We start from the raw sequence: 10,687 nt of genomic DNA, 5'->3' as shown, positions 1-10,687 counted from the left end.
GGTCAGAGCAGCTTCGCCCCGCCCAGGTCTGGCGAACCGCCCCGCGGTGTGCTGGGGTCGCGGTTTCCGGCGCTGCGGGCCGCGCGTGCGTACTGCGGTGGGCCGCCATCACCTCTCCGTGTTCGAGACTGCGGGAGCCCTCGGGGCCTCGCTGCGCAGCAGGTGGGTCAGGCTGCCCGGCGCTCTTCCACGTGGGGCGGTAGGCGTTCGGCCTGTGTAGAGGGTCCGACGGAGGGATGGTCCTGCCTTGTGTGGGCTGGGCCAGGAGCAGAGACCTTGGGTACCACCTTGAGAGTGTGGCCCCGGGTGCTGTGCCCTTCAGGGCATTGAAGCACCAAGGCACTTGCCTGGGGATGTGGCCTCGGGCAGTGGTGCTTGAATTTGGGACGGAGAGGGTAGGGCTGATGGTTCCCACGTGTGGAAAGGTGAAGTAAGCTTTAAGGCTTTTGGGTTGGGGGTGTGGCTCTGGAACGCTGTAGGCGAACGTAGTGACGCGAGGTGCAGGGTGTGGGGCGGGCCTCGAGTGTGGCAGAATCGGGGGTGTGGCCCTAATGTGTGCGTGGGAGTGCCACGTGTGGGATTGTGGCTCGGAAATGCAGTTGGCTCGTGTTGTGTTGGGGGATACGTGGGCTGGGCTAGGGTTAGGGGCCTTGGTTTTTACATGTGCGGTGGACAGAGGGCGCAGTGCCACAGCTGCTTAGATGTAGATTAGGGTAGAGTCCACGGGACCCTTCAAGGTGGGAGACTGCAGCAGAGGAAGAGAGGAGAGTGTGGGTGGAGGCCACTACGTGCAGGTTCTGGCAGGGATGGGAAGTCTACAGAGGGGAAAGAGGAAAGATGAGTATGTTGGAGAGGCAGGATTGAAGGTATCTGTAGGTACATCGGGCGGAAGGAGTACGGGAAAGTTGAGGGGGCGGTTCTGGGTGAGAATCCACTAGACTAAGGGGTAACTAGAGGCTTTAGAGTGCAGGGACCCTCTCTGTTAAGGGGGCAGAGGAAACTTCTGGACCTCTGCCCAGGAGCTAAATTTACGACAGAGGAGTGTTTCTTAGGTGCTGTCCTGACCTAGAGGGTTTGAGGGTGAATAGAAAAGATTAGTTTTCCGAGTGTTACCTATGAAGGGGCAGGAAGGGGTGCTGAGGGTTGGCTTTTACATAGACCAATTCTAAGGTCATAGAAGTCCTTCCTACCCTGTGTCCAGAGTCTACTTGTTAGTGTTTTGTCCCTTTCCTTGCCTCTTGCTATTTTTTTTTGAGACAGGGTTTCTCTTTGTAACCATCCTGGTTGGCTGTCCTGGAACTCCCTGTGTTGACCAGGCTGGCCTTGAACTCACAGAGATCCGCCTGCCTCTGCCTCCCGAGTGCTGGGATTAAAGGCGTGTGCCATCACCACCCGGCTGAGAGAATGTTTTTAAATTTGAGGTAGGGAGGAAACCCAAAGTTTAGCAGGTTTTGGAAACCAGAAATTTATTTTTAAAGTAGTTGAACTTGACAAGAAGACTCATTAGAATATTAAGTGGTTGAAACACAGGTTTAAAAAAAAAAAAATGGCCGGATGAAGTGATAAGAAAATGCAGATAGGGACGGATGATGACAAGATGGAGCCAGACAGAGCTCTTACCTGACACCTGTAAGGAAAGCAGGCAGTTTACCCACTCTCAGAGATAAAGAAGTCATAAGAAAACGCCAAGCTGTATTGGGTAGGTGTTGTGGTCTTAGGATCCTCAGTGTAGATAAAGGAATGGGTGCTGCCCCATTGTAGGTGGTAGGGTCGAGGTGGTCGCTGTAGCTGGGGTGTTCTTTTTCTCCATTTATCCTTCAAATAGGTCCTAAACTTGACCCCAGGTAGATGGGTATGAGAATCTTATTGGCCATTAGGCATATATAACATGCCCTTCAACAAGGAAATGCATTTTGTAAAAGGCATAGTGAACAAATACACAAGGCAAAACTGCTGGGCCCATAGTGGCCAGTCTATTAATAAGCCTGCTCTCCTAGCTCAGATTCCGTGTGGGAGACAGACAGTATGCAGATATTAAGTAGTATGAAGTAGTGTGATCAAGTGTGTGTGAGAGGACATGCAGGGCATATGGACTTTGAGGATCCACTTCAGAATCCAGCCCTGTAAGAAGTGAGAATGGTGCTTGTAGTGTAAGCTGGATTAGGTAGGGAGATAGGGGTCATGTTGTTGATGGTGTTAGCTATGATCATGGACAGATTTTATTTTGAATCCCTCAACATTGTTTGTAAAAGAAAAAATGCTTTCTTTGTGTGGTTTTGCTAAGGACATTGCTAGTACTGGGTTTGGTTTTTTTTTTTTTTTTTTTTTTAAGTTTATTTTATGTGTGGCAGTGTTTTGCCTTCATGTATGTGGCACATGTATGCCTGGTGTCCTCATAGGTAAGAAGAAGGCATCAGATGCTCCAGAACTGTGATTACAGATTGTTGTGAGCCACCATGTAGGTGCTGGGAATCCAATCTGGGACCTCTGCAAGAGCAGCAAGTGCTCTTAACTACTGAGCCATCTCCCTAGCCCTGAGTTTTAATTGTTTTCATGGGAAGAACAATGCTGCACCTAGACCTTTTTGTTTTGGAGAACTAAAGTCTTAATAATACATTCTTAGATGTTAAACTGACATTGTATTTATCACTAGTAAGAATGAATTTACTGATATTGTATGGTGTATTCATCTAGGTTTATAATTGAAATTGTCCTGAAAATTTTCATATTCATATTATCCATGATTAAAACAAATCCTGTTATTACCATCTTATATAAAGTTGCCCTTCCCTATTCTTACTTTAATTTTTATCTGTATAAGTAAAAAGCTGGAGTTCCACTGACAGTAGCAGATTGCTTAGAAATAATTCTACATGAGACCTGGGTATTGTGGATACATGGTTGTGCTCAGACACCCGCCTTCATTTTCCTTTGCCTGAGTGTGCCATGGCTTAGGTCTCTCTATGTGGGCATTTGTTTTGTTGATGTCCTCTGCTTTTCCTCAGGTCCTGGTATTGCTGACCTCTCCTGGGTACCACGTTATCCTTGCTATCTCTGCTGAGTTCTTGGCTAGACACAGTTGCATTTCTGTGGAGGCCTGAGAAGATGCTGCCTTTGGAGAGGGCACTGGCCTCCCCCAGAAGCTCCCCACCCCACCCAGAACCACCTACTTTGCAGTCAGAGGATAGATCCCAACAGGAAGATCCCAGCCAGCAGGAAGAACCCAATGAGGGGGAAGTTCTCATTAAGCAACAAGAACCAAGCCAGCAGGAGGAACCCAGGAGGCAGGATGAACCCATCCAGGAAGAAGAACCCATCCAGCTGCTGGAACCTAGTCAGAGGGATAAGCCCAACCAGGGAGAGGAATCCAGTCAGCAGGATAATCCTCCCAACCAGAGGGAAGAACCCAGTGAGCAGCAAGAACCCAGTCAGTGGGATGAGCCTAGTCAGGAAGAAGAACCTGGCCACAAGGATATACCCATGCAGCAGGAAGAACCTATGCAGCAGGATGAGCCTCACCAGTGGGAAGAACCCATGCAGCAAGATGAACCCATGCAGCAGGAGGAGCCCATGCAGCAGGAAGAGTCTACTCAGCAGAACAAACCCATCCAACAGAAAGAACTCATCCACCAGGAGCCAGTTCAGCAGGATAAGCCCACTCAACAGGAAAAACTCATCCAGCAGGAGGAACTCATCCAACAGGAAGAACTCATTCAGCAGGAGGAACTCATCCAACAGGAAGAACTCATCCAGCAAGAGCCAATTCAGCAGGATAAGCCTACCCAACAGGAAGAACTGAACCAGCAGGAAGAATCCATTCAGCAGGATAAGTCCATCCAACAGGAAGAATTCATCCACCAGGAGGAGCCCATCCACCAGGATGCTTCCATCCAACAGGAACTTATCCAGCAGGAGGAGCCCTTTCAGCAGGAACTGATCCAGCAGGATAAGTCCATCCAAAAGGAAGAACTCATCCAGCAGGAGGAGCCCATCCAACAGGATGCTTCCGTCCAACAGGAACTCATCCACCAGGAGGAACCCATTCAGCAGGAACTCATCCACCAGGAGGAACCCATTCAGCAGGAACTAATCCAGCAGGATAAGTCCATCAAAAGTGAAGAATTCATTCATCAAGAGAAGCCCATCCAGCAGGTAGGGCCCAGCAAACAGGAGGAACCCAACCAGCAGGAGGAATCCAGCCAACAGGAGGAACTCAGTCAACAGGAAGAACCTAGTCAGCAGGAAGAACCTAGTCAACCGGAAGAACCTAGTCAGCAGGAAGAACCCAGCCAACAGGAAGAGCCTAGCCAAAAGGATCAACCCATCCAACAGGAAGAATCCAGCCAACAGAAGGAAACAGAAACCATCACTGAGAGATCTGCTGCTGACCTTGAGTTTTCCCGCTTGCGCTTTCGGGAGTTTGTCTACCAGGAGGCAGCTGGGCCTCACCAGACTCTGGCCAGACTTCATGAGCTGTGCCGCCAGTGGCTGCGGCCTGAGGCTTGCTCCAAAGAGCAGATCCTGGAACTGCTGGTTCTGGAGCAGTTCCTGGGCATCTTGCCAGACAGGGTTCGTCCCTGGGTGGTAGCCCAGTATCCTGAGAACTGCAAGAAGGCTGCCTCCCTGGTGGAGGGTCTCTCTGACATCCTGGAGGAGCCAGGTGAGGCTGCCACCCCAGAAGAAAGCATGCCTTAGAGGAGACGGGCAGGAGGTCCTGGAAGGATTGGAATCTGCAACATAGAGTTCAGACCCCAGCCGTGGCTTTCCTGAGAGTGTAGTCACCCCATGTGTTAAGGGGCACAGACACAACCATCCCTGAGCTGGTAAGGGAGCTCCTCAGTCACCAGGGATCTAAGCCCCCACCTCTCTGCCCAGTGGCATCTCCATCAGGCTTGCCTCATGGACTAGGACAGCTGCCTTGGGTTCCTGCCCTCACATTTGCTTTCCAGATGTTAGGAAGGAGGAGAAATGGAGGGCAATCAAAGGCAGGTACCAGGCTCTTAAAAACTAGGTAAATATTTCTGGGTGCATTGGTAGCTGGAGGTTTCCTCCATGTCTAAGGGTGGGGCCTGAGATGTGTGGTGATGGTGTCTGGGAGCCTAGGGTTTGGGTCATACCTTGGGTCCATACCTGGCCCATTGTGGATTTGCTGTATGGTTGTTAGCACGTGTCTCAGCCTATTGGAGTCACTATTGCCTCGATTGTACACAGGAATGATGTTGTGTTCCCCGGGTGGGTCATCATCTTCATTCAGCGAGGGAGACTATGAGAGGTGTCCTGAGCCCTTGCTGCTACCACGTGGGTTGTTGAGTCCCAGCAGAAACCTAAGACCTAGGGACATCCTTGTACACCGTGATACTTGTAAGTAGCAGCAGTCCTCTAGCCTCGGCTGGCCTTCATTGAGGCGATGGAAGGGGGGGGTCTGTGGTTGGGAAAGGGAGGATGTGGTAGAGGCAGCATGAAAGCCAGGGGGAGGTCAAGTAGCAAGGTGTGGATGTCTACTGTAGTTGGGACTTGTTTCTATAGATCATTGCATATGGTAGATGTGTTATTTTTTATTTTTTGCTCAATTTGTTTTGCAAATTTTGTCAGCCTTACATGGTTATCAACCAAGAAATAATTTCATTGTAGATATAATTCAATGACAGCACAGGAGGATGCCCATTAGCAGCATGAGGCTCTGAGTTAAAACCTCAGTACTGCCAAAAAATTGTTTTTCTCCGTATCCCATCTTGGAGGATATCCTTTCATGTCTTTCTCCGTATCACACATGTACAGAAGGTCTGTAGGACCGTGGTGTACTTGTGCCCTCTCATTTGTTAATTTAAATAGGGCAGCTGCGGTCAAACTTTTGGCTCCTCAGCTGCTCAGCATTCCATATACTCAGCCTTTCTGTTTTGCTTTTTTAAAAATGAGCTACAGTTGCATGGCCTTACTGTGGGCACTCTAGCATGTGTGGCATGATTTTCTAACAACCACTGGATGGAGGGCACGTACGTACACTTTAACATTCATGTGATCATCCAAAACCTTTGTGATACATTTAAAGCTAACATAGGAGGGTGCCCACTTGCCCTGTGTGTTGTTTAACATTTCTACCAAACTAGTTGGCACAAAAAAAGTCCTTCCTTTGTGATCTGAATTGGCATTTCTAGGGTCACTGATAAGCTTCAATGTCTGTTGTTTTTTTTTTGTTTTTTTTTTCTCCTTCAAGACAGGATTTCCCTGTGTAGCCTTGGTTGCTCTGGCACTCACTTGTAGACCAGGCTGGCCTCAAACTCAAGAGATCTTCCTGCTTCTGTCTCCTAAGTGCTGGGATTAAAGGTGTCTGTGGCTGTCACCACCACCTGGCTGTCTCTATTTTTTATTTTTGTGTCCACCCTGCTCTGTCAATTGCAGACAAGTGCAGTGTTCACTGAGCTTTGGGACCTGTGACATGTACAGGGGGAAGCCTTTCTACATTTGTCTTGGGGCCTATGTGGGAGGTGGTGGGATATGCTTAGTCTGGAGATACACAGCCACTGAAAACTTGTTTCCTCAGCTCCCCTTCTTCCAGCCTGGCCTACTCTGGAATCTGTGCACCTGGATGAAGAGCATACAGAGGGAGAAAAGAATGAAGAGGCCAACCCTGGCACAGCTGAGCCAAAGGTGGGTAAAGGAGCTGCTGCAGGCCCTGGGGGGCTGATCTCGTCAGGCCACTCACATGGACTTGCCCTTCTGCCTGTTGCTTCTTCTCTCAATATTAGTACTCTGTCACAGCAAAGGATTAGGAACCCAACATCTGTAATGCTTTGGCTAAGAAAGCTGCCCTTGGGAAACTCAAGGGTAGAACCTAAAGAAGGGTATTGCTTCAGCATAACTTGGGGTGGGTCAGAGCTACTGTTTGAGAAGCCATTATCATTTCCACAGGAGCCTCTACAGTCAGAATGGGACCACCTGGACCCCAGAGAGGATAACCTGACCAGTTACAGCAAGCTTCTCCTGTGGGGTGAGACCTACCTCCCACTGGCTCACGTTCCACCCTGCATCTTCTTCCAGAACTATTGGCATGGAAGATTCTGACCTGTCCCAGGAACTGTAGTTGGGATACCAAGTTGTTAAGTTGTTTGGAGCAGAACATGTTTTAAGTGTCTTTGAATTAGGATTTGTTTGCCAAGTTTTCCCCTGTCCTGTTCTACACTTTTGAGTTCTGTCTGGGCTCTGGGGCTTTGTTTGCAGCCTTGGCCTATGAGAACTGAAGTGTTTAGATCCAGAAAGGCCTCCTGGCTCTAATACTCTAGCATTCCCACCTTGTCGGTGCAGAGCTGTGCCTGTGGAATGATCTTTTACTGAAGTTCTTCATAGGGAGGCTCATATGTAAACTCTTGAGGCCTTTTTTTAGTTCTAATTCTGTATTTTAGTTTTATTAGTACTGAGGATTGATCCAAGATCTCACAAATGCTTGGCATGTGCCCTGCTACTGAGCCCATTTTATGCTATGCGTTCAACTTTGCTCTCTGTACATTCCCCATTTCCTACCTGCTCATAGGCAGCCTCCAGTCTCACATAAGATCTTCTTTGCCTCTGCTACTTTTGTTAGAAACCTCAGCTTTCCAGGGGCTCTGACTAGAGGTTAGCTTTGGTGGTGGTGGGGGTGGTGGGTGGATGGACAGGAATTGTCCCAATGCAGAGAAAAAGGTAGTTGCAGTCTGGGTCCCAGAGACCCAATAGGACACGAAGCCTCTTAGCTTTCTTTCTGCTTCCTCTACTTTTTTTTCTCTCTAAACCTCAGGGTGTCAGTATTTCCAGGCTGGTCCATCCTCCACACTGGAGACAGAGGAACCAGAGGAACCTTGTGCGGTGGAAGAACTGCCAGGAGGCAGCCTCCCAGGTGAGGTCAAATAGGTGGTTATAGATAGGGCCTGGTGGGTGCATAAATGGTACAGCCTCTATTAAGGCTGATGGGGCTCCTCACAATTTGATTAGCCTCAGCAGACCCTAGTTTTGACTATCCACTGTATCAGGACAAAATACCATTTCATTATTTCTTGCTACGTAATGAACTCGAAAACATGTCACCCAAAAGACTATACATTTGTGATCTGTCAACTGACTGAGCTCAACTAGCCCTTCTACTCCTTTTTGGTGATGCTGAGGGTCACACACAAAGCCACTGCCATCCAGAGGCCTGTCTAGGGCTCAAATGTCCCAATGGTCTCCCACACACAGTCCGCATGACACTGGCTCTCTATGGAGCCCAGTCGAGGCTGTGGACCTCAGTTTTTCTTGTTACCTCTCCAAAGGGCTGGCTTTGGCTTTCTCACAGATGCTGCTGGGTTTCATGGGGAGAATCTCAGAGGGTAAGCACATTATCACACCTCTGCATGTTATACGTGGATGCCACTGTTCCATTGACCATGGTTGACTCCAGGGCCAAGCCAGAGACTATGGTGGTTCATTGAGGGCCATGGGTGTAACTGGATGGCTTACCAAGACTCACTTGGAACTTCCTGGTGACAGACATGTCCCCTGAACCCTCTCATAGTTCTTTGTACCCTCCATTGCCAAGTCACCTCAGTCAGAAAAGCTGCTTCAGATCTTAATTCATTACAGCAGGAAGGAGGCTCCTCACCATTTGAATTTCTGAACAGAATAGAGTCACACGGACACCTTGATCTCCAAACACCCTAGGAGTAATGCTCAGTAGTGAGCTCAGCAGACATTCAGACTATTAAAGAAGGACATGCAGATTGGGAAGGGGAAGAACAGATAATGGGTCTTGTGAGGCTTGTGATACTAAACTCAGCTGCTGTGTGATGTCTGAGTTGTACAGAGGGCTAGGCTATGCATGTCATTGTTCTTACCTGATGCCATTTAACCTATGCTCAGCCCTTTAGGCCTTTATTTATTGTCTTGATTTCTGCTCAGGTAACTCAGTTTCTGTCTCAGAGCCTGGGAAATAGGACTGCTCACATTTTGACTTTGTTTCAGATAGCACTGGGCAGCAGGAAAGCAAAGGAAATGTGTGTGAGGAAGTCTCCATGGGGAAGACAGTGATGGAGAGGCTTTTGAGGGATGTTCCTGTTAGCCCTTCAATAGATACTGCCCAGGAGGAGGAACAGCAACCTCAGAAAGCTCTGGATGCTGAGGATGAGGATTCAAGTCCTGCCAGTTCCCAGAGGCAATCAGTCATCCAGGACAAGGATACCCCACATCAAGGCACTGGGACAAAGAGGCCTCATCCAGATGATGAGGATGAAGAGGACCCTGCGTGTCCTTCCAGCTCCAGCAGCTACAAAATGCCATCTGATGCAGGGAAGGTTCTTCATGTGTATGGCCATGATTCTGGGCAGGACCCAGGAACTTCTGTGGGATGTCCTGCAGCTGATGAGTTTGATGCATCCCAAGGGAAGCCCTACACATGTAGTGAATGTGGGGAGGCCTTTGCATGGATCTCGAACCTTCTGGAGCATCACAAGAGCCACAGCATTGAGACATGCTAGGTGAGCCAAGACTGCTAGGAACCCGTCTTGTTCAGCTTGGCTGTGGTCAAGCACTGCAAGAGTCACATACAAAAAAAGAAAAGCCACGCCCAGAGCCCCTGTCTGCCACAAACAAAGCTTGAGAGGATTGATAGTTCCTAGTGTGGGGGGTTTTCCCTATACAACCTGAGGTGTAAGGATGAGCAACTCTGCTGTGAGTATCCTGTGACATGACAGTGATCTTAAGCAGGAGTGATCTTAAGGCTCATGTGTGGTAGTGGCTTCCTGTGGTATCTATGGGCATTTCTGTATTTACTTTCTGGATGCTAATGTGCTGAAAGCAACTGGAAATGGGCATGGCCACAAGAAGCCCTCATCTTGGAAATATACCTTAGGCTCTGTCCTATCCTGTAAGCTGTCAGCTGAGGGAAAACTCCCATTTCTGCAGTCTTTTAATACCACACACACTCTGGTCATTTGACATTGTACAAAGTGTTGAGTTGCCTTAAAGTATTTCATCTGTTGGAGCTTTCTTGAGCTCTCCTTGCCTCAGTTGCTTCTCCTTGAACTCCCTGTGGTTCACACATAATTCTTGCCATCTATTTGGCCTTTCTATAAATATGTGATACCAGGTTTACTTCTGAATCCTCAAGAACAAAAACTGTGAGTTCAAGCCAGATGTCTCTTAAAATATGGAGTCACTTACAAAGACCACACAAACACACACACACACACACACACACACACACACACACACACACACACAATGCTGATTTTGGACTCTGGGTTTCAGCCCATTAGTGAATTGTGAAATTCAGTTAGTGGATGGCCACTGGCATTACAAAGCAATGAAATAGAATAAAGTAGGTCAGAATGCATCATGTAGTAAAGGCAAATATTGTTTTGTGAAACTTCTCAGCTGTGTATCTGAGACCTGGCTATCATGTTAAATGTATTTATTAGGGGTATGATCAAAACAGGTTTAAAAATACAAAGGTTGAAGAAATGATCTGTATCTGCGTTAAGAGAACCAAATGTGGCCTACATAGGTGATCTTGTGGTTTTGCTTTAATTTCAGATTACAGCATTGTTTCTGTTGCCTTACCATAAATTTAATTGCCCTGCAGATACAGAAAGGTGTCTTTTTCTGTCAGTGTTTGAGGAGGCAATTTGTATAAACCCCAAATCAGAGGCTTACCATAATAAAGTATTTATTTATTCATTTA

At 48.1% G+C, this 10,687-nt stretch overlaps 1 protein-coding gene across 1 annotated transcript; it reads left to right on the top strand.

The window, feature by feature from the left end:
- Positions 1–10,687, top strand: Zscan18 (zinc finger and SCAN domain containing 18). The gene is made up of 7 exons (XM_036189743.1): positions 1–162; positions 3,006–4,660; positions 5,212–5,361; positions 6,542–6,648; positions 6,910–6,988; positions 7,772–7,870; positions 8,971–10,687. The coding sequence occupies exons 2-7, from the start codon at positions 3,106–3,108 to the stop codon at positions 9,480–9,482; spliced, it is 2,502 nt and encodes an 833-aa protein (XP_036045636.1). The 5' UTR covers positions 1–162; positions 3,006–3,105; the 3' UTR covers positions 9,483–10,687.

Source organism: Onychomys torridus, chromosome 1 (genome assembly GCF_903995425.1).
Source record: "Onychomys torridus chromosome 1, mOncTor1.1, whole genome shotgun sequence".
NCBI classification, from domain to species: domain Eukaryota; kingdom Metazoa; phylum Chordata; class Mammalia; order Rodentia; family Cricetidae; genus Onychomys; species Onychomys torridus.
The sequence above is the reverse complement of the archived record's forward strand: the minus strand, read 5'-3'. Positions and strand labels throughout refer to the sequence as shown.

Excerpts from the sequence above, each read along its gene's own strand:
- Zscan18 (XM_036189743.1), top strand. The coding sequence starts at position 3,106 with ATGCTGCCTTTGGAGAGGGCACTGGCCTCCCCCAGAAGCTCCCCACCC. Across the intron at positions 4,661-5,211 it reads TGACATCCTGGAGGAGCCAG|GAATGATGTTGTGTTCCCCG; the intron begins GTGAGGCTGCCA and ends GATTGTACACAG. Across the intron at positions 6,649-6,909 it reads CTGGCACAGCTGAGCCAAAG|GAGCCTCTACAGTCAGAATG; the intron begins GTGGGTAAAGGA and ends TCATTTCCACAG.